Here is a 26,772-nt window from a genome sequence, read left to right as displayed (position 1 = left end):
TCCTGTCCAGGCAACCAAAACAGACCAATTTGGGCTTTGTTTTTTTTTTTTTTTTTTTTTTGGTAGAGTGTGCCATTTTGGAGTCATTTTGTGGCTGGTGTGTAGGTGTGCAGGTTCTCCCTCTGTAGCCATCTCAGGGAGCGACGTGCACCCTGGCAGACCCCGGCACACGGGTCTGGCCCTGCCTGCGCTGCCTGTGGTCAGTGGCTGCACCTGAACGCCCTGAGGCAGGCCGGTCTCTCTGCACCAGGACGAGCCTTGGTGGCACGAGCACAGCATGGCATGGCCTCTCCTCTGCCGGCTGGAAAAGGCCTTGATCAGTCTTGTGTTCGTGGGCTCAGATGGTGAAGTATGGCTTTTGGAGAGCCACGGGGTGCGGGTTTGGCTTTCCCACAGGATTTCAGCTCCAGGTGGAATTGCACAGGCCTTGGGAGCTGCGGTTGGTCAGCAGGAGTGGAGCAGGGCCAGGTTTTCCCAAAGGCCAGGAGAGCATCTCCAGCTGTGCCCCTCGGAGAGCCTGCTGCTGCCCGTGGCTGGAGTTGGTCATGGGCCTCGTGATTCATCTTCTCACCTGGCTGAAGGTTTAAATAAAGGCTTACGCTAAAGCACGGGGTTTGGCAAGTCCCGCTTTAGTCCTCCTCTGGCTAACACCCAAGATGTCTCTATCTTTGCCATGCGGTCCTCCTCGGAGCTTCGTTTCATCTTAATGTAACTCCTTTGAGATGAGCTGCTCAGCCAGGTAAGAGCTACCTCTGCATTCCTAGCTTTTGCTTGGAATACATATTCCAAATGTTTTTTTTTTTTTGCCTCTACAAGGTAAAGAAAAGCCAGGTGTCCTCTGCCATCGAACTCCGAGCACTCCAGTCCCACCGGTTTCATTCCAGCTGCTCGTAGCTTGCCCTTGTGCAACCGAGACCCTTTATTTCCAGACCTATATTTGGTCAGCCTTCACCTAACACCGACTAAATCACACCGATTTCCCCACCCAGAGTTATTGCTGTGGTTAGGCTTTGATCATCTTACAATTATCCCATCTAAAATAGTGCTTCCTTTTGCTGAGTGCCTAATTTGTGAAGAAATCTGTTGGCTATCAGATCCAGAAATAACAGCGCTGTGCCATTTTTAGGAGCATTTGTTCTCAGATTTATTTTGGGGATGTTAAAGTCTCCCATATGGCACTATTCTTTGATTGTATTTCTTTTGTCTCATACACTGCTGATCGCTGTGTTGGTCTGGAGATGCTGTAGCAAACACCTTGCCCCATCCCACAGAGCCAAGGCAACAGTGTCCCATGCAGATTTCTGTGCCATCCGTATTATCCCTTCTTATTTCCGTAGCTGTTTCCTTACATTGGTCCTGAGTTGAGCCTCTGGCTACTGCCACAATATGAATCATCATTTATTTCATCACGTGCTGAATAAATAGGATCTAATGAACCGCGGCAGGGCTGGCACGGTGAGTAAGGCACAGAGAATGGTGGTGGTGCCGGGGAGATGGGCGGTGAACGGGGAGGGGTCGCCGGTGCTGTACTGCTCTGGTGGGCATCAAATCCCCTCCCTGCGTGACGGAGAGGCACACGTCCTCCCTGGCAGGCACGCCGACCCCTTGGAGACACGCCTGTTTCTCAAGCATGACCCAGCCGTGGATTTGCTGGGATTTTGGAGCAGGGAACTCTACGGCAGAGAGGCTTCAGCCTCTACCACCTCCATCCACACCAGCACGGGCTGGGCTGGATGTCCATGCACCTCCTGGACAGGGCAGGGGCCTCTTGGTGACCCTCCCGGTAGCACTCCTGGAGCTGAAGAGCTGCGGGACCAACCAGCCAGTGTCCACCGGCCCTGGGACGAGGCTCCAGGCCACCCCTGCCAGAAATCAGAAGTGTCCAACCGTCCAGCCACCCAGTTGGGCGCACGCAGCAGTCTTTAGCTCCCTCTAATGTTTATGGCCCGAATGAAGCATCGGAAAGCTGAACAGGACTGAGCAGGGACCGGGCAGGCATCCAGATATCACATTTGTGAGTAAAAAATGTGACGCTGAAATGCATGGAAGCAGCTCGGCCAGCAAGGGGGTGTGAGTGTGTGATGTGCTAAGCGTGTGAAGACAAAAGGATGCAGTGTTTTTAAAAGAGAATATGGCTGTATTTAATGCTTGGTTATTATTAATAGAAGAAAGATTTCCCAGGAAGAAGAACTGTTCCTCTAAAGGCTTTTACTCATTCCTGCATGCGCAGACCAGATGCCAGAAGGGACTATTAGGATGGCCAGCTCTGAACTCTGCATATCTGTGGCTACAGGAGTTTCCCAAACTCGTCCACGTGAAGCGTAACACAGCTTTAAAAAATGCAGCAGAAACCTGCCGGCACGTAAGGCAGCAGAAATAGGTATTTGATAACATGAGACATATTACCAGGTCAGAAGCTCTCGATCAAAATTAGTGGTGTAACAACACTGCTGCAACGTGCCACGGCAGTGTCCGGCCATAGTGGTTAATTGGTGAGATCCTTGAGCTATACAAGGGTCTGGAAGCTTTGAAGCAATATGAATAGCACGTCTTCATGTATTACAGAAACTGTAACGCAAAGGCACAGAAAACAGAAGGGGCAGACAGGACATCTCCTCGCTGAAGAGGCCGAATTAAGGACCACACATTTGCTCCCAAACGCATGTGTGTGCACCTCCAAGAGCTGAACACAGATCAGCGGATGGATAACAGAGAAAGGGGGAATGTAATTACCCCGTGAAGAATAAATCACTTTAACGGTTCAGTTACTGAGATCACAGCAAGGCAGTGGCACAGCCTCTTAATTAATCTTCTGCTTTTCAGACTCCTCCTGCTCCCCCCCGCCATTTTCCACCTCACGCTGGCTGGCACGGAGATGGCCATCGGTGGGGACCCACTGGCCAGCGTGCCTTTCTGCCGAGCAGATCTCGCAAGATCTTGGTGGCAGCAGGGCACGACCAGGAGAGGGATCAGGCTGCTGCAGATCAGCCTGTCCCCAAGGAGAGCTGCGGCTCCACAGTACACGCAGGGTAATACCTGCGGTGCTCCCGGTAACGCGGTGCTCCAGGCCCGGTGTCAGCAGCAGCGGCCTGTCACTCCTGGCTAATTATTCTGAAGAATTGCTGGGCACAAATCAGGGTGTCCTGGGGACGGCAGAGGCTTGGGTCCCTTGGGACGGCTTTAGAGGAAAGGCTGGTTTATGAGAGTGGGAAGGGAGCGACTCTTGCTCCCTCCACATCCCTGCCTGCCCCCCCCGGGCTGCCCCCCTTCACCTCCACCCCCTTGACTGCCCCACTCCATGGCCCAAACCTCCCTCGCTCCTCACCTCCCAGCACCGACCCCCCTTCAGCCCCATAACCCCCAACCTCCCCCCCATGAATTGCCCCCCACATTCCTCTTCCCTCCCTGAATGGCCACCTGTGCCCCCCTGTCCCTCATCCCTCCCAGAACGACCCCCTTCATGGGATGCCCCCCTCATGCCCCAAAACTGGCTCTCAGGGATTGCTCCCCTCACCCCCCAAATTACTCCTCAGGGATTGTCCCCTTATGCCCCAAAACTGCCGCTCAGGGATCGCCCCTCATCCCCCTCAGGGACTGCCCCCTCAGGGATCACCTCCTCTCTCCCCCTCAGGGACTGCCCTCTCGCCCCCAGACCTGCCCCTCCGGGCACTGTCCCCCTCACCCCACAAAACCGCCGGTCAGGGATCGGCCCCTCATCCCCCTCAGAGCCGGCCCCTCATTCCCCTCAGGGATCGCCCCGCTGCCATCACGGCCCCGCACCCCGGGCCTGCCCGGCCCGGCCCGGCGCGGCCCCGCCCGCCCGCCGCCCCACGCCCTCTCCCCGCCCCGCCGCCGCCGCCGCCGCTCCCCCCTGGCCCGGCCGGCGGCGGCGCCGCCCCGTGCCCCATGCGCCGCTGCTGCCCGGCTCTCTGCATCAGCACCAGCACCAGCACCGCCGCCGGCAGCCGCCGCGGCGCCGCCCGCCCCGCCGCCGCCATCCCCGCCCCCCTCCCGCCCGCCGCCGCCGCCGCCGTGTCCCGCCCGCCGCTCCTGGTGCTGGTGCTGCTGCAGCGCCGCCCCGCGCCGCCCGCTCCTGCGCCTCCGCCGCACAAGATGGCGGCCGGTGGGAGCGGCGGGGGCCCCGGGGGCCTCTCCTCCTCCTGCCCGCAGCCGCCGCCGCCGCCGCCGGGCAACGGCGCCGCCGCCGCCGCCGCCTGCACCAACGGCGCCCCCCCGTCGCCTCCCGGCCTCACCTACAACCAGTGCGGCGCTGCCAACCCGGCGGCGAGCGGCGGCGGCGCGGGGGGCCCGGCGGCGGCGGCGGCTGCGGGGGCGGCGGGGGCCGCCGGGGGGGCGGGCGGCCCCGGCGGGGCGCTGCAGCGGGAGCCGGTCTATAACTGGCAGGCGACGAAGCCGACGGTGCAGGAGCGCTTCGCCTTCCTCTTCAACAACGAGGTGCTCAGCGACGTGCACTTCCTGGTGGGGAAGGGCCGCGGCTCGCAGCGCATCCCGGCGCACAGGTGGGCGGCGCGGGGGGTGCCCCACGCGCGGGGACCCGGGCGTCCGAGGTGGGCTGCGGGGGACGCGCGGGCCGTGGGGGGCCCGGGCCCCGTGGCGGCCTGGACGGGCCGTGGCGGGTGGCCCGTGGGCCCTGTTGGGGGCCCTGCGAGGTCGTCGGGGGTCCCGGGCCTCGGGACAGGCCGTGGGCTGGGTGCGGGGTTTGCCGTGGGGTGGCTGGGCTGCCCTGCGCCCTCCGGAGGGTGCCGTGCCAGCTGGGGGGGTTCTGTGCCTCCCTCACGAAAGGAGAAAGGGGGGTCGGGTAACTTCACCCCGCGTTTTATTTGCCGTCGGGAGCTGCCGAGCTGGGGGGGACGCGCCGGCCTCGGTGAGGCCCAGCGCCGCTCCGGCCTCGGACGCCCCGGCGGGAGGGAGGGAGCCGAGCAGCACCGGGGGCCGGAGCGCGGGCCCCCCGGTTTGGTCTCTGACGTATTGGGAGGCGACCGAGCACTGCCCCCGGCGTGGTCAGCCGCTCTTGCCTCGGCTCTCTCCCAGCCCTCGGATCAATGTCGTGTTTCTTCTTACGGTTCCCAGCCCGGTGACGGGGGTCCAGCTTTCGGCTGAGAGCGTTTTCCCTGGAGGGTACGTGCGACCGGGGCAAGCGCAGTGGGGAAAAACCCCAAATCCCTGGATCTTGCTCATAAGCAAGCCCTGTTTTTGTGGGTAGTGGAGGAGAGGAGGAATAGTCTCCAAGACTGCTGGATCTCTGCCGACAGATACAGGGATCGGTGAGAACATTGGGGATGGAAAGGAAAGAGCGATGATTTGAGAAACTGAATTTCTGCCATAACCTTTATTGAATCTTTTCTGAAGCCCGGTGTTTTGGGGGGTAATCCGCCACTACAAAACAAACCCCACGATTCTGGAAGAGCTGTGTTGAGAATGACATCTGGGCATGGTGTAGCCAGTTGGGGTTAACGTTTTAGGCCGAGCTGCCATTTAAGAGTTTGCAGCTCTGGGCTACTCGCTCGCTGAGAAGCTGGGAATTGCCTCCACCTGGATAATGCAAAACCGATGTGGCTGACTGACGTTCGGCCGCTTCTTGGGGCAGCTCTGGTGAATGGACGAGTGCCACTCGCAACCCGCTGCTCCGGGAAATGTCTCCTGGGCTGCTCGGTTGTACCAACAGCAAACGCAAAAGCCTTTTGCTCAAAGTCTTTTGAAGCACCCTGCTTTAATTGGGGTGGGGAAAGGCTTATTGGTGTACTTAGAAGTAGTGCTGGGCAAAGGGAGTCTCACTCCAAACTATTTTGAACTATCACTTTTCTCATATGTGCTCACGCTCCTGGAAGTTTCCCCTTCAGATTTCCCTTTTTCTCTCACTTCCCAAATGAAACACACTTGTTCTAGGCTGGTTTGAGCGTTTAGGGTGTCAGTTCTGTTCTTTTATAATTTGAAGCTTAATTAGTATTTGAGTAAGCTTGTTCCTGTTCTGAGAACTAGGCTTGCTAGGTGGGGAGGGGCAATGTTCAGCCCAGAAATAAATGGAAAATAAATGAAGCTTTAAAAAAAAAAAAAAAAGCCCCAAAGTGAAATGCTGCTTAATTGCTCTGAAATCCATCTGGTGCTCTGGGTGGTAAAGATAGAATAGAGTGTACCATGCTGTGACATCCCACTTAAGGATTATATAGATTTTACTAAAACTTGCCTCTGTGATATTACAGTTGGGATATCCTGATGATTCATGAAGTACCATGGTTATTTCAGAAACAGAGAGCTTAAAATAAAACCACCCAGACCCCTTCTGTGCTCCGTTCTCCCACAGCAGCCTGACAGCAGAAGATATTTTGTGCTGGAATTGAGTTGCAAAGCAACCATGAATTTAATTTGAGAGGCACTGTATTGCTTCAGCAACCAAGGGCAGATGTTCGTACTTTGATGCTAGGTGTCTGAAATAGTCCACAGTTAACAGGTAAGTATTTCTACAGTCTGGTTTTATTGTGTTAATTTTCAGACTGGGCCAGGTATAAAGCATGGCTGCAGTAGGAGCATATCCTAAATAGGGTTCTTGGATAGCAGCTAGTGGTGCCTTGAGGAGTGGTCTGCAAGATCTTACATCATCTTTGATATGGCTGCACGGTGCGTTAGAAATTGCCGGCTTTGGCAGCAAACTGGTTAGCACAAATAACCCGGGAGTCGTAGTCCTGCAGGAGCTGGAGGTGACGGTGCTCCCTCGTCGGGCTCCTCCAGGAAGGAGCAGAGCAGAGGTGGTGTATTTGTAGGTTGAGGTAGTTAGATGGCATATATGCCGAGTGATCGCAGGTGACGTTGTCCACGCGTGGTGGTGCAGGGAGGAGGTTTCTCAGTGTGACGTAGCTGTAGGTTCAGGTGCGTTTCGAAGAGAGTCTGGCAAGTTCAGCAGTTCGTATAAAGCCGTAGAAGCAGACAATAGACATCTCACATAGCAACTAAGAACAAACACTTATTTTGTGCACAAAAGCCCTGTTTATAGGTAAAAGGTGTGCTGGGTTCGACTGAAGGTTCATCTGTCCAAGCATCTGTCCTGTGAAGCATCTACAGCCCTGAGAAGATCAGACGTTTTCCACCTTCAGGAGGCTCCAGACCCTGTGGAGGTTGCTTGCCTACCCTGGAGCAAGCTCGATCTCTGAGCCTTGAGCTTGTTCCCTCTTGCTGCTGAATCAGCCACGAAGAAGATGGAACGGCCTTAAGTTTTTTTTGATGTCAAGGACGGACTGAGCAGGCTGCCTCAAAGCTTCACAGTGCTAACGTGGCCAAGGTCAATGTGTTGATTAGGCCCAGCGGTAAGAGGGAAGGGGGTTTTTTTTGTCTTTTTCCAGATCTGCTTCATTGAGCACAACATCAATGAGACTAGAAACATCTAAACCTCATCAGCCAGGAGCTGCATGGGTGTGATAATTAAGCTTGTTAATTGGCCAGAAAACATGGCCCAAAAGGGAACAGGGCAAGCGTGTGGCGACACACCCCTGTGTGTATTCCAGCCTGGGAGATCTGCAGCTTGGGGACAGTCTGAGGAGGTTTTTGGCTGCTGTTTCCAGGTGTCTCTCTTCTGAGCTCATCCTGTCTCTTCTTGGATGCGTATTAACTTGCAGTACCTGCAGTGTCGTGTGCCGAGGTGTCCCACGGCTCAGCTCCTGGGGCTGCGTGTGAAGGGCTTCTCCTGGGGGTTTTTGAACCTGCCTCCTGCTCCCTTCACCTGGTGTCTCTAGTCCTTGCGCTGGAAGGATGCAGCCAGCAAACGATCATCATTCATTAGCTTCTTGTCACCTACGGTTTCACCGAGCTCCAGCACATCACGTGTTGCTCTGTTCCTCTGCCAGCTCTTCTGGAATAGATATTTTAAGATTTTTCCACAGTGGAGTGGATGGAGGAGGGAGGTGGTATGCAGCGGTGAGATAGTCATGGTTCTTGAGTGGTTTATTTTATTATTGGTATTACCATAGTGCCTAGAAAGAGAGCAGGACTGTTGGGTATACAAATTAACCTAGGTGACAGGTGGAGATGCCAAGGTGAACAAGGAAGCAGTGAAAATTGGTGGGTAGGAAGCTATAAGTAGTGGAATGAAAGATTTTCTTGCAGGCCTTCAAAAGCCTTTGGCGTCAACTTTGGATCCTCGTGAAGACAAATGAAATTATTAACCTCATGGAAGCTGCTGTGACTCTTATTGCGGGAAGTCAGTTTACTTTGATTCTTACACGTGCAGAGGGAATGATGAAAAATCAAGTGTTGCTTTCTTAGTTCTTTTGCTCTGTTTCTGATCGTTTCTCTGCATCCCTTCAGTAGTCCACTTTGTTTTGGCCACTATGCCGTTATTTAAAAGTAACGCTGTGTTTGTATTCTTCCTCTGACAAAGGTGGGTCACTACGCTGAGCTTTGGGTACCTGCATTTCCCTTTTGAGAGTTGTACGTTTGCATCGGGCAGTGCTCCTTGGGGTTAGGAGAGAGGCTTGCTGTGCACTGGTCGCACAGTGCTTCAAAAAATAGGAGGGGAAAACGAAAGTAAACGCTATTACTCTGCCAGGTTGCCTTAATAGTTGTGCTTCTCCCATCTGAAACAAACCCCGTCTCTTCCTTTTGCAGACCTGAGCGGCTGGGGAAAACTGTTGGACTGTGTAGGAGAAACGGTGCACATCCCTGCTTTTCCTGGCGTGTCTTTAGAATAGCTTTAACTGTTCATTTTAGGAAGAGTAAGAAAACACTATGAAGAGAGAGGGATTTTCTTACATTAATTGTGTTCCCTTAATGTTTTAAAGGAACGTAAAATTCAGAGTCCTGTGTATCTCTCAGGCACCTACTGGGATCCCTTTAGGGCTCAGCAGTTTAAAAAAATCAGTCTGACTTGTCCCTGAGTGAAATGGAAGCAAAAATTTGAGTGTGGGTTTTTTTTTTTTTTTTTTTAAATCAATGCCCTTTTCAAACTGCTTCTGAAGGCTGTCTGCTCGTTGAGGATGTATACTGTGCTGGCTGTGAGAATGAAAATTTTCAGAGTGCAATTAATTTATGTTAATTTTTAGTAGCAAATAATGCCTGCGATTGTCTTGCCACCATCATTACTTTTGTAGGAACAAGGATTTCTGTTTCATCTGGAAATTCTAGTATTGCGAACAAGGTTTTTTATTTGTTCTTGACATTTTTCTTTAGAATTGCTTGATAAAAATATGCATGCGTGTACTTTTTTTTTTTTAACCGCTGTGGTTTGTCCCTAGCTCTCTTAACCGCTCAGAAACAATACAACCCGGTTTGTCAGCCAAACAGTCTGTCACGGCAAACAAGCCTGGCACGTCCACGGCGCTTTGCTCTATTGTGTCCATGGAAGGCCTCTTCTGGATGGGAGGGGAGTGAAAAGCGAGAAAAAGAAAAATTTTGTTTAAAAGGAAAAGAAAAAAAGGCTTCTGTGTCATTTCCTACTGCAGCAAAATCTAACTGAAATTCCCCTTTAGCCATGGGCTTTCCTTGGGGTCCGAGTACTGGAGGCTTCTGTCTCGTGCTTTCTGTCCTGTACGGTTTTCTGCCTGCAGTTCTTGATGCTTCTCTCTGTCGAAGCATGTGTCCAACTTTGCTGCAACGAGAGGCCCTGAATTTTCCAGCTTCTGCCTTTTTACAGTCAGTTGGAGAAGTGGTTGCAGTAATCGCTTCTGCAGCCTGGTCTCCTCTGCTTCCCCATGCTGCCGAGCTGCGACCTTCGTGGCCTGTGCTGTATTTAACTTCAGGGAGCTGCTTGATTGCAGACACCAGGAACAAGATTGCTTTCCTGGGAAAAACTCGTCTCTGCATTTTCAAACAATGAAAGTTCTCAAAATGGCTCTTCTAAGGCACAAGGCAGGTACAGCCGCTTACATACATACAGGCCTCTCAGCAGCCCGGGTCTGTGCCTCCTCCTAAAATAGGAGTTGGTGTTTATCACTGGGGGAAATGATCTTGTTTACATGGGAGCGCTGGAATATTATTTTCAGTCTCAAACCTGGTTTGTGGGAATTCTGACTTCCTATTTCTTTAGGGCCAATAACATGCCTCTCACTGTTAATTACCATGTAAACTCAGAGCAGTGCGAAAAGGGTTTGTGTGCACCTAATGGTGTGAGTTTGCTTCGAGTGAGGTTTTCTCTGCCTTCTAGGCTAAGCCCAAAGCAGGTTTTGCGTGGAAGGAGACAGCAGTGTGCTTGGGGAAGGAGCTCCCTTTCCGGGTGCTGCAGGAGGTGCTGGTGTCCACAGCTCCCAGTGATGCTGCCGGTGCAATTTGCACGTCTTGAGAGCTTGCTCTGCTGTCACCAAGGATGTCTTTCTGGTGTCTGAGGAGAAGGGAGGAGGATGGGTAGTGTGTAGTGACAAGTTTTCCATAAGCGTTTTCGGTATGCCTGTGTGGGGAATTGCACCAAGACTTAGGCTCTGTTCACTGGAAGAACTCGAATCCCTTAACTTCGTCGTTTCTTGCTTCTCAACCTCGTGAGTGTTCCATAGGCTCCTACGAGGACTTTGCAAAGCAGCCATGTGTATTCTGTTCCGTGATGCACAAAATGTTGTCTTTGGGGAACCATTACTATGTTGTATACTGGGACAGGGCTCAAAATGAAGTTGCTTGCAACGTTGGTGTTTTTGCAGTAAATGAATGGAAAGCCCGACACTCCCTTCTGTTGCAAAACATTTTTGATTTAACGCTAGGAATGATTTGCTTTCCCTGGGGGTGGCCTTGGGGAATAGCAGCTAGCCTGGGATTTTTTTGGAAAGTGAACACGATTTAATGTAAGGTTTTTTTTGCTTGTTTGTTTTTTAATGTTAGGTTTGTGCTGGCTGTGGGCAGCGCAGTCTTCGATGCGATGTTTAATGGTGGAATGGCCACAACTTCTACAGAGATTGAGCTGCCCGATGTGGAGCCTGCTGCCTTCCTAGCTCTGCTGAAGTAAGCTTCTTCTAATATACAGTATAACTGGAATGAACAGATTTATTGTAGAGAAGGATATTTTTAATGAAAGCAGTGAACTATTTTGTAGAGTGGAGATCGTTAAGTTTCTAAATAAAATGCCTCTTTGATGGTCTGTTCAAGGGCATTTAAATGCTGGTGTTAAATCCCTCCTGGGTGAAAGTCTAGTGTAGCTACTGCACAAAAATGTGACTCCCTCCATATTTTGGTTTAGCAATAGTTAAATGAATATGCCCTCCTGCTCCTGATCTGCAGTATGGGCAAAACTAAACCGGACAGATTATAATTTTGTAAATATGTAGTTATATATAGTTACACCATGCAAATACAGCAATAGGGAGGTGTTCTGGTTAGCAATTCGAATAAGCGCACATGCTGGCCCTTGTAGTTAAGTTGATGCTCACTTGTTCAGACACTGTCTCATAAATTCTCGTTTGTGAATTGGTTTGATTTGATCCAAATGCTGTTTGAGAGAAGTGGGGAAAAGTAATCCTCTTAAAGCTCTGTAAGTTACAAATACTTGGAGCTCATTTTGGTTATGGGCAAATGAGCAAGTTATAACAGGTAAGCAAGGGTGTGAAATCAGCGTCAGCCATTCTGTATGGTATCTCCCCTTGTGCGTGTTTTACTCCTTTTTAGAGAGCTGGTTTTGAATTTACATTTACGGCATGCGTTGCAAGTCTGCGTGCTGGGGGAAGGAGGAGGAAGGGGCTGTAACATCCTTTTCACCGATTTCTTTAAGCTCGGCTGGTGCTGTATGACATCCAGCAGCAATCGTGAATGTACGCTGAAATGTCATTGTCCTGTTTCTATAGGATTTCTGTAACCTACTTCCAGGGGTTTCCAGTCCTGTGGTCTTGACATGTTCCCCGCTTGCTTCCTATTGGGAGCAATGACTATATATAGCTTTGGCACACTTTTTGCTTTACCTTCAAAAAGTGCTTTGGTCATGACTGTGCTATCTTAGAAGATTTTAAAATTGATCTTTGCTAGAATGAAAGGCCAGAAATAATAGGGAGCCCCGAGCCCCCTCCCCTTTGGCTCATTTTAAACCAGACACCAGCACATGGGGAATCCCTCTAATTGGCGTATGACTCTCTATCAGCCAGGTAGATCTCTCTGGAGTGCAGAGTTAGTATCTATCTTTAAAACTCAGTGAGACTAAAATATCAAATGAATTAGAGGCAAAGTCATGTTGTTTCCTGCCAGTGCTGAGATTTCAGCGTTTGTATAAACAATATGATCTTGGAAGAGAACCATCATCTGAAAAGACTCAAGTGATGCGTTTAGGCGGATTTCAACAGAAATGTTCATATTTTGTATAGGAGGAATTGTGTGTGGATTATCACAGTGCCTCTAAAGCTTGCAGTTATGCTACGGTAGCTGTGCACATGGTCCAGTGGTATCTTAGGTGCTTAAATCTAGAATCGAACTGTCGCTTTTAAAATGCTCAGAGCTTAAACGTGCCAAAGGAAGTTTGGGTGCTGCGTTCTACTAGGAAGCTTACCAAGTACGTGGTATGAACCTTCCTAGAGTAAAACCAGTCCCTCCAAACACTGATCTGAAATGGCAGCTGGTCCTTACATATGTCTCTGGACTTGGTCCAAGCCGTGACCTAATGCTGTAGGATCAGGAGCTTATCAAGGGACAAAGTGCCCATCCTGAATGTTCAGCAGAAGGTCTCTTCTGGACACTAGATTGTGATTGTGTTTGTGGGCTAGTGGCCTTCAACAGGGCTGCTGTAATTGCGTTAGAGATCCTTTTTTGTTGTTATTTGCATGGTAACCCAAAGAACGTTTTTGATTGTCTGGGGTTATAATCTAAATTTTCTTTTAAATTGATACTACACTTTTTCACAGTTTGAGCCTCTCATTATCCCTCTCAGCGCACACTGTTTGGGCTATTGTAAAAATAATACTAACATAGTCATTGCAGTAAATAGAACTAGTTGTTTTTAGAGCAACTGTGTTCTTTTAATCTTGTAATAAAAAGGATTACTTAGTGAAAATAGGACTGGTGAAGGGATGTGTGCAAAATACATTCATGAGCCTGTGGCTTGATGCTGTTATTAACAGATGCTCTAGAGCAGCACAAAAGCCTGCTTTCAACAGCAATGAGAGCGCTTCCCTGCTTCTGAATCCCCCTGTTTATGCTTCCCTGAATTGCATCCTGGCCCTCTCTAGCTGGAGGACCAGGAGCTCCACTGCTGCTCTGCAGCAAGTCCCTCCAGATGGGGACCCTGCCTGGCATCCCCCTAAAGAGCCCTGCTGCTGCGTGAAGCCTCCAGGAATAGCGGCCGCACGACGTGTTGCTGTGCCCCGTTCAGGGAAATGCAGAAGAAATTCTGCAGGGAAATGCAGAAGAAATGCTGGAGTTTCCAAAATATCCCATGGAAGAGGAATGCCAAGCACAGTTAACACAATATTACGCCTCTGTGCTTCGTGCCTTTCAGATCCTGATTGGCAAATGCTCGATTGGTTAAAGGAAAAACAGTAAACAAAAACTCTGCATGGGATTAGGACTAACATCAAGTGTGTAACTGGTTTTACTGAACTCAGCCTGTCAGTTCCTGTTGTCTCTAATCAGCATGCTTGGGTATGAGGAGGCTCGGTCAGGCTTCCTATGAAGACCTTTGTTTTTCCATGCAGTATGAATGTACTTCCTTGTTTTGGCCTAACAGTGAAGGCTGATGCTTCGCTAGCAGCATGGCAATCCTTGTTTTTCGTTGCAATTAACTCTTGCTTTATGCTGAAGTTATATTGTGTGCTGTACTTTAACATCTGTATAATGAAATGAAACAGTTCAGTATGTGAAGTGAAGAGATGAGGGGAAGGTGGGGTATGGCTAAAACACCTCATCTACAGTGGATGTATATGTGTGAGTGCTTCTGATCGCTTTTGAATTGGTATGTAAAATGGAGCTTCTCTTCTGAAGTAGGCAGGCAGGATTGAATTTTTGCCCTTGTTTAGTCTAATTGAACAGCCAAAAATGTTAGTTTTAAGGGGTACACTTGGCCAGAGACTGTTCTAGCCTAGTGTAAGTGGCAGGCTAAACAGCTCACTGTTCGTGGGATGCTAGACAGTTTGAGGTGCTTCAGCAGATATCCCAGCTATTTCATTCATTACAAGTTATACTGAAAAGAGTGGGTTTTTTTTAAAAAAAAAGTTTCTCCTTGGTAAACCAGAGTCAGTGGAATGGATGTGAAAACCCATCCAACTCCCAAGTATAGGAAATGAGGCCAGGACGATGGGCATAAGCACAAACATGTTTTTTATGAATTGCAAGGGTTTTTACCCTGTTATCTTATTGGCTTCACCAGAGTAATGTTTGTTTGCCTGTTTTCAGATTTCTTTATTCAGACGAAGTTCAGATTGGACCAGAGACTGTTATGACAACACTTTACACAGCTAAAAAATATGCAGTTCCAGCCCTTGAAGCTCATTGTGTGGAGTTTCTTAAAAAAAACCTTCGAGCAGACAATGCTTTCATGCTGTTAACACAGGTGAGTTTGCAATTGTTTGCATTAAGTCCCTTGAGCAAGGTCCATCACAATACGAAAACAGTTTTCTGAGGGTTACGGAGTTGATAATCCAAAATGGAGCAGTTCTGTGTCATTTTGAATTCTTCCTTACAGGAGTCTAGTGCTGATGAGCAGGTTCTTGCAAAGAACAATAAAATCGTGCAAATGTTGCTGCTGTTTCAGAGCTGCTTTCTGTTTCAGTGTGGCAGGTGATTCCTTCCAGAGTGTGAGCTGGGGAAGAAATTAACAGGGTGGAAAAATTTCATCTGCCAAGAAGAAAAGTGAAATGAGAGGATTTTCGCGTGTTCAGATTCAGGACTGTTGTAATAAGCTTTCTCTGTGCAAAGGTTGCTGCATCTAGCTGGTCAGACATTCTTTGAGGGGCTTTTTTTGCAATAGTTTCCCTGAAATGGGGGTGAAAGACAGAAAATGCAACTTTTTCATGTGTGCTTCAGTTTATTTTCCTAGGAGAGGAACAAAGTGATCTCTTCCTCGGCCTGTTCCAGCTCACTGTCCCGCTCTACTGAAGGCATGCAAACCTGGAGTTTCCGTGCAGCTGTGTTTCTTGACTCTTGTAAGGCCGGTTGCGCATCCTTGTGCCCCTCTGTCTGATCCGATCTGAGGGCTGGACTCCTCCATCTTCCATTTGACTCTTCTAAGCAGCGAGCTAGAAGACAATGTTTACAACTTGTGCTTATTTGGAGAAGATCAGCCTTTGCATGCAGGTGGATTAAATTAGCATCACTGTCCTTCCCATTTCCTAGCCCCATCATTCCACAGCGCTGTCACCTGTGTGTTGCAGTGTCTGTAGCATTGCCAGGGACACCCTGTTCTGGGTGGTGTAGGAACAAGAAACAAATAGGTGTTGTGTGTGAGTTTCTTTCCTTTAGGGAATGGGCATACTTTTGACTGGCTCTGGAGGAATATTTCTGATCAGCCGGCTCAGGAAAGCTGCTGTGATTTCTGATGTTAATCAAACCTTGCAGAGGAGTTTTCACAGCTGCCCTGACTTGGGAACCAGCGCACTAAGTGGTCTGGCTCTGAGGGGTTGTCCTGTCTTGCCCAGCGTATCTGTCTGCTGGCTTTTTTCCTCCTTGTCAGGAGTACAAGCGTCTTTCAGGCTCTGACCGCATTGGTGGCAGTGTCTACACCAGCAGTTTTTGCAGAAATTGAAGCAGTGTTGGCCTGAAGCAGTCGCTGCTGAGCTCTTTGCTTGTCTGCTGCGATTAGGCTGGGATTTTATTTGAGTTTAAATATTTGGATCAAGTTCTCAAAGTAGTTCCATGTTGCATTGCTGTTGTAGGTACTCTTCACTGCTAGGATTCAGCTGTTGCTGCAAAATACCATGTCTGTCTTTACACATCCTCTTTTTAACTTGGCCCTTTTCCACATGCCATAAACGGCGAGGCAGCCTCTGAGACCTGGGGGGAACCACGCTGCACTTCCCTCGGAAGATCCAGGACTTAAAGATTCTTGATTGGGTGATGGTACCTAAATCTGCGCTCCCGTCTGATGCGTGGTAGGACAATTGTAACTCTTTGGCTGCAGCTCTCCCGTTCTTTGGGTTCAGCAGCCTGCAGTCTGAAAGATCAGGAGCTGTTATCCAAGAGCTGAGAAGAGATCTTTCCCGTAGGCTGCAGTTTTGAAGAGGCATCTTATGCTAGTCATCACCTCATGAGGATTAGAGGTGTCAGCTTTTTGGTGGTATTCTTTATGCAGGGGTTTTTGCGGCATGCTAAGTCTCTGCAACCTGACTTCACAGTTTTGGCAAGGTAACACTTAGGTTCACGGTGACTTCCTTACAAGTCACAAAGGTCCTTCTTTGGCAAAAGAGGAAGGTGTGCTCATTTTTCAGATACCAAAACCAGGATACTGCCTGGCACTGGGGCAGCTGAAATGCCAGATGGAGATAGGCTTTCCTGGTTCCTTTTGTTTGTGGCTTATCCATTATGATTAATTATCAGTGGTGATTCGTATCTAGTTTATGTTCACTACTGCAGTATATCAAGTCTCTCAAATGTTTGAGGCTGGTGTTCTTTGAGAAACGTGTCTGTATCTCTATGACTGGCTGCACGAGGCACCTCACTTAATGGATCTGTTCTCAAAATGCTCTCGGTTCTGGTCCTTCAGTGTGAAAGTTGGCCTCTGTTTTCTGCTTTTACCGCAACAAATTGACAATTTGTACAGTCAGTTACAGACCTGAGATGCATCTTGTACAAACCATTTCCCAACAGGCTTGAGATTGTGGACCTAAGATCATAGAGCCCCAAACCTCCTTTGCGTCTATCGTTGCTGAATCCTGCTGGTCCAGCAACTACGTCATTGACAGCGTTTCAAGCAACTGCTAATCTCTGGCAGAAATATCAGTGGCAAATAGCTCTTCTAATTGATTGTGCCTCATAGTGAACCGTGATCTTCTCTCATGCCAGACATACATGCAAATGTCACTTTGATTAACAAGGAAATAATAGCTTGCCTAAAGCCGCTGTGGGGGAGAACTCTGCGAGTGTAACGTAAGTCCTTCATGTGTCAAAAAGAGAGCTACTACAGTAGTAAAGTCTGAGTCAGTCACAGCTCTTGGATGCCAAGAGCACAAGGCATGGGCAATCCTCCAGCCCCAGGAGTAGGTGACAACTGCTGAAGCTTCCCTGGTCCCTGAGAAAATGGAGAGTTGTTTCAGCTCTCTGCACTTGAGGTCTCGCCATTGAAGGCTGGCCTTGCTGAGCTCTACAGCCCATGAGCAAGGGTGAAGCAGAAGATGCTCGATAGTGCTAGTCTCCGTGAGTGACTGAATTCCCAGCCCAAAACACAATTTTTAAACCTTACCTGTGGCAGTGAGTTCAAGTTCCAGTGGGCTCTCGTGCTAATGCTAGGTGTGATGTTAAGGCAGTTCCTTCCTAAATGGCAAAACTGAATCATTGGAGATAAGAGGTTGTCTTAGTGACTTCTGTGTGTTTCTACCTCATTTCTGCTTATGCCAGGCACAGGGTTGGTAACATGTCTTGGTGGTCCAGGATTGGTAGTGACATTGTTATGAGACTGCATTTCAGCTGGGCAGAGAGATTCTGAGCAACTCTCCAAGCTGTGTGCAGGCTTTGTTTGGAATAGTAACCTATTTTGGGGGGAATTCTTTAAGCTAACTAGATTAGAGTAGCTGTTTCTGTGCAAAACATGCAAATGCACTAGGCAGGCTGCGTACCCCGCAGGCTTTTGCACATCTCCCTGGGACGTAAGCGGTGTGCCTGCTAAGGCGTTTTTGCTAATACATGAGATCAGTGTGACACTGTTCTTACAGAATAAGCTGTGTCTGCATATTCCTAGAGCGAGCAGGCCTGGAGTCATTGGGCAAAGCTTTCTTCTAAATATAAAAATGATGTAGTAAAAATTACCCACGCTCAGCTGACATGGTCAGTATGGCGCTAGAAAGCACTATAGCCCCATTAACTGATGCGGTGTTAAAACAAAGACGTGCCTGAAGACATGCACAGCTAAACCAGAACTGTTGCCAGTGCAGATTTTTCTAGTGTTTGCCTTGTCATGCTTAACTGCTTGTGAAAGACCGCTGCAGCCCAGTGAATTCATGATGCAGTCAGGCATAGTATTGCTAATGAAGATGGGCTCTGGGAGAGAAGGGAGGGTTCTTATTTAGTGTAAACTTTAAAATACCTTTTGTGTTAACGACTGCTTCTTCATTACTAGGCAAGACTTTTTGATGAGCCTCAGCTGGCCAGCCTTTGCCTAGAGAACATAGACAAGAACACATCAGATGCCATCAACGCAGAGGGGTTTACAGACATTGATCTGGGTAAGCTTTTTCCCCTCCTCCCTCTACATACTTTCCTAACAAGCTAGCCTCTAAAGTTATTACAGATTAATACTTGGCACTTCTCTTTTGTGGCTTTGCTGTTCTGGAGCAATCTGTTGAACGAACAGTCTCTGGCACTCAGTGGCTAGAGACAAGGCGTTTGCAAAAGAGCATGCTTGCTTGCAGAAATATCCTGGAATCTGCTTACTTTGGTGCAACTTGAGTTTTCTGGGCACGATACAAAGCCTGTTTCCTCTGTTGGTGTTGGCAGGTTTTGGGTGGGTGTAACTTGCCTTCTTTTGTGGAGTTGGCATTGTTCCCTGAGTCTTTGTCAGGTTTTGGAGTTAAAAAGGTGTTGCGTTTTTGGAAGTGAGAACTGGCTATTTTAATTATCGTATGCAGTTTCCAAACTTGCTGGGCACAGTTAATAAACATTAAAATTCAGACTTTAACCTTCTTCTAATGAGATGGACTATGAAGGTAAGGCACGGGTAACCTTCTGGCTTTCATGCTGCTGGCTTCATCCAAATTTGACATCAAGTAAGTTGCAGTTCATTCTACTGCACTGCCATTAACATGCCAATTAATTGGTCACTGTTTGCTGCTCCAGTGAGTTACTTGCTTATGGAATATGCAGATATATCTTCCTCAGAGGCTGCAGGCAGCACTTTTGGGAGATGCTGTTTTTTCAATTGCTTCTCTTGTACTTACCTTGGCTGTACATAGGGTACTTCTGGCTAGGTAAAATCGGATGATTTGGGTTAGTGCCTAAAGTTGTCACTATCTGTCCTGCCTTGCAGACACCCTGGTTGCAGTGCTGGAGAGGGATACCCTGGGGATCCGGGAGGTTCGTTTGTTTAATGCAGTGGTTCGCTGGTCGGAGGCTGAGTGTCAACGGCAGCAACTTCAGGTGATTCCAGAGAACAAGCGGAAAGTACTGGGCAAAGCGCTTTCTCTTATCCGCTTCCCATTGATGACTATTGAGGAGTTTGCAGCAGGTAACTGAACAAAGGCGTTTCTGGCAACCCTGGTCTTTGCTTTCTCTGAACTACAGAGGATCAAGTACATGAAAATGGATTTTTCTCTGTGTATCCTGTAGTAATTTACATTTGAGATTATCCCCCATTCCCACTGATGTACAAAATCTCCTCTGTAAATGCTATGTTCATCCATGATCATTCACTCTTTTTTTAAAGACTACAGTGCTCCATCAGGTAGGAGCAAGTCAGATCACAGCTGACTGTTTGTATGTTTAGATGGTTACTTTCTCATTCAGCTGAGAGCAAAGATCCAAACAGAGGTTCACATGCTTTTCTTTCTAACCATTCCAAGCGTTTAAACTACACACAAGTAATGGAGTTGCATATAATTGGTGTAGCCTGCTCCCAAAGAGAAACGAGGATGTTTCTCCCTGTCCTCTCTCTGCTGCTGCCTGTAATCCAGGGGTGGTGTTGGCCCTGCCTTGCTGATGCTGTTCAGAGCAGAGCCCCATAACAGAGAAAACTTTGAAAATGTTCTTTGAGCTGAAGGGTTGGCATTGTTTAGTCTGTACCTCAAAGCATTTTTCAAGTTTACGTTAAGATCCTGGTCTGCAAAGATGTCTAAATCATTTAACAGTTTTGACTAAAGATTGTTTTGTTTTGTTTTCATTGCCTGTTGTCTTTGACTTCATACTCTGGTGATTCTCCAGGGATTGAAAACTGGCAATCGGCTTAAATAGTTTTCATGCTAAAAGACTCCATGGAGCCATCTTCAAAACCGAAACTTGTTTTAGACTGCAGTTATGTGTACAAAGAAGCAAAAAGGGTCACTGACACCACTTCCTTTGCAAATCACTTCTCAAGGCAGAGATGGCATCGGCTTATCGACAGTTAATGTACATACTTCAAGATGAAGAGGGATATTAGTAAGAAGTAAATCTGTGCTTAAAACTTGGTACCCACTTTCTATTTTGCCTGTCACAGCTGCAACGTGGTCTTAGGGAAGTGAATCCCTTCAGAAACGGCTTGGTCAGGGAGGCAGAGATCCGTTCATCCCAACTGGGTAACTTCCCTTTGTGCTGGCACTGGGTGGAAACACGGCACGCTCTGTTCCCCGGTGTGCGTCGTGCCAAACAGCAGCTTTGCAGCAGATCACAGGCTTACGATCCGGCTTGACAGGAGAAGGCATCCTCCTTCTGGATAGTGCTACAGCCATCAGAGTAGCTCATGTATACCAAGCTTTGCATTTTTCTGTAGATCCTGTTTCTTTCAACCCTTCCTTCAGATCTTGTATCATTCTGTTGCACTGGGAGGAATGGGTTAATTTGGGCATATTTGGGTTGAAGCCTTCGAGCTGGGAATGTCAATGCCCTTCTCCATACTGTCTGTCACAACTGCCTGTTTGACTTGGATCTTTGGTTAGTCTTCTTGCTTTGAGAGAAACTCTTAAGTTTTCTCCATCCACTTTAACCTAAAAGATGAACAAGAGAAACCCCGAACCTGAGAGGCTCTGCTGGTCAGCTGGTCCTTGAACAAGGGACTACCTCGGAATTGCTTCAGCTTTGTCCTTTTTCTCAGGGTCTGATTGACTCTGATTTCTTTGGTGATCACAGCAGAGGTAGGAGAGGGAAACCGCTCCCCTCCGCCCCCTTCTCCCAAGAGAAAAAAAAAAAAGGATTTTTAGAGGTAGTGGTTTCACCAGTTTATTGTATAATCTGGTTATCGAACATGGAGTTTTGCATGAAGATGTTTTAACTGGCAAATGTGTCACTCCCTTCCCTTAGAGCAAGTAATTTGAAACATTCAAGAATTGAATTGCAGCAACACAGGATAAGTTTAGAAATGATCAATGACAGCTAATTTTTGCTGAGCAAAGTATCCATAAGCTCATTTATCTGTTAACAGTCAACTGCCTTAAATTCTTTCATCTCTACCTATCGCAGCCTTGGACCATGTTGTGTCTGTGTAACATCGTGCTGAATTTAACCAACTACAAGTCGTTTTGGACCAACAAGTAGCTAGGCATTTGCTTCCCACATTAAAAAGCACTTAATGCTATTGTTTCTCCAGTATGCAGTGTCTTGTTTCTGTGAAAAGCCTCTTGTGAATAGAGGTGCAGAGCAGCTTTTCACTCTTATGCTAAAAGACTAATTTTTACCCGTTTCCACTTTTGAAAATATTCAAAGTAGTTTCCAAAGCTTGAGCTTAGCATCACTTCGGAAGAAACATCTAGTTACTGGAGAAAAGCTGAGAACGTGTTTCAACTCTTGCTAAAATTCCTAGCATTTTTCCCTAGGTTCTGCAATAAAGGTATTAAAAAAAACCAAACAAACCCAAAGCAGGGATTAAATGCCCGAGGGAAGGAGGGAGTCAAAGCAGGGCATGAGCTGAACCACTTTTGTCTTGACTGAAAAATACTCCTATACTTTCTTAAGTTGATGGTAACCAGGTGATATTCCCTCGCACTACCCCTCATGGGCTTTCATGATGCCTTAACAGTAATGTTATGAAATACCAGTGTAGATGTGTGAAAATCCCTGTCTCTTACCAGTATTATCATCTCATGAGGGAGTGGGGGAAGGATTAGCCTGCATGCTTTCGGTTTTTAAACCAGTCCTGTTAGCCAAATGCATTTTGGCTCTGCAGAGCTGCGCACTTAATCGCCGTTTCGTGTACGTGCTTCATACGGAGGCTCCGCAGTCCAGAATTGGCATGGAAATAAAAGGCAGGCAGCACGTTTCTGTCTGGGGTTTAACTTCTTGACACACCAGCGAGATCCCATGGGTGATACGGGTTTGGCCCACTCTTGGCTGCGAGTCAAGTTTGCCTCCCCACGTAAATCCCAAAAGGATCCCTTCTGGTTTCTGAAGGCTGACGGCGTCGCTGCTTTCATGCTCCTTTGCAGGGCCTGCCCAGTCGGGAATCCTCACGGACCGGGAAGTGGTGAGCCTATTCCTCCACTTCACAGTGAACCCGAAGCCGCGGGTGGAGTTCATCGACAGACCGCGCTGCTGCCTGCGTGGGAAGGAGTGCAGCATCAGCCGATTCCAGCAGGTGGAGAGCCGCTGGGGGTACAGTGGGACTAGTGACAGGATAAGGTCAGCTTCTCTGCTCATTCTGCTGCTGATAGATTCGTGTTTACTGAGCTTTGAGCCTACTCTACACCTAAACCTGCAAGGTTACGTGCTAGACCCCGACTTCCACCATATAAACCCTAGTGTGAACCCTGACAGGAAAGTGGTTTTTTGGGCGAAAGCAGCACCTGATGCATTAACAGCCTGATGCAGCTGCAGGCTGCCACTTTGCTTCTCTATTGGCAAAGGTTTCCAGCAAATGTGGCCCTCCAGCACAGGCCTCTTTGGGGATTATTTCTCTCCTTTTCAAGTGGCTTCCTGCAGCTGTACGGGCACGTAGCAGTTGGAGTCACCAGGCAGCTCATGGCTTCCTCCTGTGCCTGGGTATGTTGACTAACCAGTGCTCCATCAGGTTGGTTCCCCGCTCTATTATAAGCGTAAATGTGGCTTGTTGAAGCCCCTTAATCTTGCCTATTTGAGGGAGAGATTAGGATAAAATGCTTGCTGTGCCTGCTTTTCTGCTAATATCTAGTTTTAGACCTCAGCTTGTAGAGAAACAGCAAAGCCCAGTCATGGTGACAAGAGATGTGGAGGTGTGGCGTGGCAAATGGTGGTTTGCAAGCCTTGTGTGGCCAAGCGATTAGAGCAAGACAGGAAGTAATCAGAAAGCCTTGGTTATTCCCGATTCGTCTTTGTCTTGGGTGGAAGGGGGACTTGCATTAATATAGTCTTTAAAATTTTTAAGCCTTTTCGTTGATGGTTCTCTTGCATATCGATAGAGCTGTCGGTTGGATCTTCTGGTCCATTCATCCCCTTACAGGAAATTGTAATTGGAAGAGCTGCTAGCTCCAAACGCTTACTGCTCTCAGATCTAACGTTCAGAGACCTTTTGGAGCTTGTATTTGACTTTTAAGTTCAACTGCTGTCAGCGTCAGGGTCAGTCTTCAGCAAGGCTTGTGCGCAGTTTCAACACTGAGTATTTTATGCTGGTTGCAGAGCAGTGGCTTCTAGCCTGCCGCAGGTGTTTGTTCTTGAAACACGCAGGGCTGAAAGAGTTGGTGGATGGGTGAAGAAATTATGTTGGCAGTTTGGCAGGCACTGAGGCTTTCTGCTGCCTGAGAAGATGGAGCTGTAGTGGGGCAGTGGGGTGAATATCCTTCCCGTGCTGCCTTAGGCAGCAGGGATTCCTGTGTTCAGGAGCTATTGAATCTTACTTTCTACTCTTGGGTAAATCTTGAGTGCAGCTATATCCAGCAAATACTCAGAAGCACATTAACAATTCTCCAGTGCTCAGCAGTGAAATATCTAATGACACTGTAAGTGGTCTTTGCTGTTACCTTGCTGGAAAGACTGCTGCTGCCGTGAGGGTGGGCACTATTCCACGCTCTGCAGGCTACCCTGCCTTCGCCTGGCTGGCGTTTTTGGATGCTGACGTTGTACCGCAACCTCGAAACGCTTTCTGAGCCTGGACTTTAAGGTTCGGTGGTGGGATTGTGCAGCTTTGTATTTTACGTGAGCAAACAAAATCATTGCCGGCCCATGAGGACAGTCAAAGGTGTAAGCTTACAAATTGTGGTTTCTTTAAAAGATTTCAGTTATTAGTAAGAGTTGCATTTAAAACTGTAGTATGTTTGATTAAATCATAGGTATAAAATTGAAGTGAGTGAAGATATTTGTGTATCATCCTTGTACTAAAACAGTACAGGAGTGGCAAGTTGGTCTGACTTTCCTGATCTGTTCCTGCAGGTTCTCAGTAAACAAAAGGATATTTGTAGTTGGGTTTGGATTATACGGATCCATACATGGGCCAACGGATTACCAAGTAAATATACAGGTAATTATCTCTACTACATTAAAAATATTTGCTGCTGTAGCAACCAACTCACACATTTTAGTGAATATGCAACAAAATCTTAAGTTAGAAGGGACTGTATTTGTTTTCTAGATAGGATGGCTGGCAGATGCAGTGAAGGCCAGATGGGGCACTGGGGATAAGAGGGATTATTGCTCTTGACTTTATGCAACCTCCCATTGCATGCGTCACTGCAGTATCTCCCCAAGTCCACTCGCAGCCTTTGAAAATACGTCCCGGAGAGTTGTGATGCAGTTTGAGAAGAAGCTGTGCATGTTTTCCCACACTGAGCAGGCCAGGCCAGTTCTGCCCTGCGGGTGCTGCAGCAGCACTTGGGTGCTGCAGTAGTACTTGGACCGTCTTTTGCTCCGAGCTGTACAAATGCGGTGGAGCAGCCACAATTCAACAAGGGAAGAGACGAAAGCAATTGCTGTGTCTGTGCTGGGCCTGCGCAGTGCCGGTGTGCGGCCTCACGTCGTCAGCGTCCCGTTTGAGATGACGAGTAGGACTGAGGGAGGCTCAGTTGTCTGAAGTCCTTTGTGATCTTGTTCAAAGACTGGGGCGGCTTACGGAAATCTTGTGTGCCTTGGTCTGGATGTGTGTGCGTAACCCCAGTCTGGATCACTTGAGAAGAACCGTCTGCAGGAAAGTTACCCCAACACAGCACAGCTGATGTGACAAGCACTTCTTCCTTAGTTGTCAGGGTCTCCTTCAGGTGCCCCTGAGCTTTTGGAGGAGAAAGGCAAGTGAAGATCTAAGCACAGAACGTCGGCCTGCCGTCCTCTGCCAGGCTTGATTGTCTCAGGCTGTCTGGGACCCGAGCCCACCGTTGTTCAGTGTGATCACAGTGCTGGAGACGGACATAAGTAATGGGATAGTGCAGTCGCAACGGGGCTGGTCAAACTGTTGAGTCCCTCAGATTCAGTCCAGTTCAGGGGACGCACACCTGCCCTGGTGCAGGGCAGCGTTCAACTAACTGTGCAGATTAAAAGTTAACACGTGTCTTACAGATCATCCACACAGACAGTAACACGGTCCTGGGGCAGAATGACACGGGGTTCAGCTGTGATGGATCATCAAACACTTTCCGGGTCATGTTCAAGGAACCTGTTGAGATTCTACCCAACGTCAACTATACAGCATGTGCTACTCTCAAGGTACCGTCCTGGGGCGGCATGGGTAGAAGAGAGGCTTATAAAGATAGGTGACAGCAGGCTCTGTAGTCCCTTCAGTGCAATATGGTTCTTGCTCTGCATTGTTGAAGGCCTGTAGTATAACCTCGAAGGTCTGCTGTGTAGTCCTTCACCTGGTGGTGCAATGTGCACGTTCACCAGCAGCGTTCAGAGTCGGTTTTTAACTTGTCTTGCAAGTGCATGGTAATTAACAGGCTACATTGGTGATGAAGTGATGGGATTTTTTTTTTTTTTGGTGTATACAGATGTATACACCAGAAGCTGTCAGTTCTGCGGGCATGTAATCCAGAGCCTGCCTGCAGTGGCTTAAAAAAGTTGATATTTAACTGTTGAGACCTGGTTAAATGTAGTGTTAAGTTCTGATAGAGATGAGAACTTTGCTCAAAATACCTGAGGTGCAAGAACCAGAAAGAAAAGGGAGGTGCTGAGATCTCCAGAGCTCATTGCTTCGGGCCAGGCTGTGAGGCCAGACCTCCCAGAGTGTGCCTGGGCAGCAGGTCCCTGCAGGGCTGTGATCCCTGTCTTGATTTGTTCTTGTCTTCTGTGGCCATCGCAGGGTCCAGATTCCCACTACGGAACCAAAGGACTGCGCAAAGTGATCCATGAATCACCAACGACGGGAGCCAAAACCTGCTTTACGTTCTGTTACGCGGCTGGGAATAACAACGGCACCTCCGTGGAGGATGGACAAATCCCAGAGATCATCTTCTACACATAGTGCAGCTGCGGAGCTGGCTCTGGACTCTTCTGTTCTTTTCCCCGTGACCTTCCAAACGAAATTTCTGGCTGAGTTTTACCACACCAATTGGAGCCACACTAGCCAAAGGTCTCAGTAAAATCATTTCAAAGCTCATGTTTTGCCTTGTGCTAGTGATTCTGCTGCTATCACGTACCAGACTAACTGGTATACCAGTATCATTTGTAGGTTGTCTGTGGCTAGTCATTTTTCACTTTACTGATTAATCCTATCTAACAACACGCGTTTTTTTGACTGTAATGAATGTAGATGCTTTTCCACCAGTCAGAAGCATGGAAATGAGTGGCTCTGGTTGTGGTTATACTTGCTGTGAGGAGAAAATCCTGCAAAAAGACACAGTCAAGGGCTGTGTGGCCCATCCTCTTCTGCTCTAGCTCAGCAGTCGAGGCGAGACGATTTGCCATGCCTGCCCGGCAGCGCCGCTGCAACGGCGGGGCTTGGCCAGCCCGTGCCTGGCGCCTTCCCTCCCGCCAGCCACGGCACGTGCAGCCGCCTTCAAAAAGTTACGGAAAGTGGCCTTTTCCCTGAGGCTTTGCTGTTTTAGCACTACACGGTCTTGAGGGAGACCTCAACACTCGAGCGCCTCTGGAGAGACTGCGGCGTTTTCATGCTATTCTCACTAATTTGTGACAATCCTT

The 26,772-nt window shown here is 48.5% G+C and overlaps 1 protein-coding gene and 1 long non-coding RNA gene across 4 annotated transcripts; both read left to right on the top strand.

Annotated features, from left to right (window-relative positions):
* Positions 1–604: 604 nt before the first annotated feature.
* On the top strand, positions 605–2,287 carry LOC140643628 (uncharacterized). Of its 2 annotated transcripts, none has more exons than XR_012039607.1 (3): positions 605–739; positions 1,338–2,014; positions 2,166–2,287. It is a non-coding gene; the product is annotated as an uncharacterized lncRNA (long non-coding RNA). The 2 variants fall into 2 exon arrangements; XR_012039606.1 differs by lacking the exon at positions 2,166–2,287 and having other exon boundaries at positions 1,338–1,455; positions 1,593–2,014.
* A 1,604-nt stretch (positions 2,288–3,891) lies between these two features.
* On the top strand, positions 3,892–26,230 carry BTBD2 (BTB domain containing 2). 2 transcript variants are annotated; one of them, XR_012039605.1, is made up of 9 exons: positions 3,892–4,520; positions 10,813–10,932; positions 14,299–14,455; positions 18,173–18,278; positions 19,079–19,276; positions 22,164–22,312; positions 24,079–24,166; positions 25,195–25,341; positions 25,934–26,073. XR_012039605.1 is itself a non-coding variant. In XM_072845682.1 (9 exons), exons 1-9 carry the CDS (start codon positions 3,907–3,909, stop codon positions 26,093–26,095), a joined length of 1,785 nt encoding a protein of 594 aa, XP_072701783.1. In that variant the 5' UTR covers positions 3,892–3,906; the 3' UTR covers positions 26,096–26,230. The 2 variants fall into 2 exon arrangements, 1 of the variants encoding a protein (XP_072701783.1); XM_072845682.1 differs by having other exon boundaries at positions 22,164–22,356; positions 25,934–26,230.
* Positions 26,231–26,772: the final 542 nt, after the last annotated feature.

Source organism: Ciconia boyciana, chromosome 24, assembly GCF_034638445.1.
Source record: "Ciconia boyciana chromosome 24, ASM3463844v1, whole genome shotgun sequence".
NCBI classification, from domain to species: Eukaryota; Metazoa; Chordata; class Aves; order Ciconiiformes; family Ciconiidae; genus Ciconia; species Ciconia boyciana.
The sequence above is the reverse complement of the archived record's forward strand: the minus strand, read 5'-3'. Positions and strand labels throughout refer to the sequence as shown.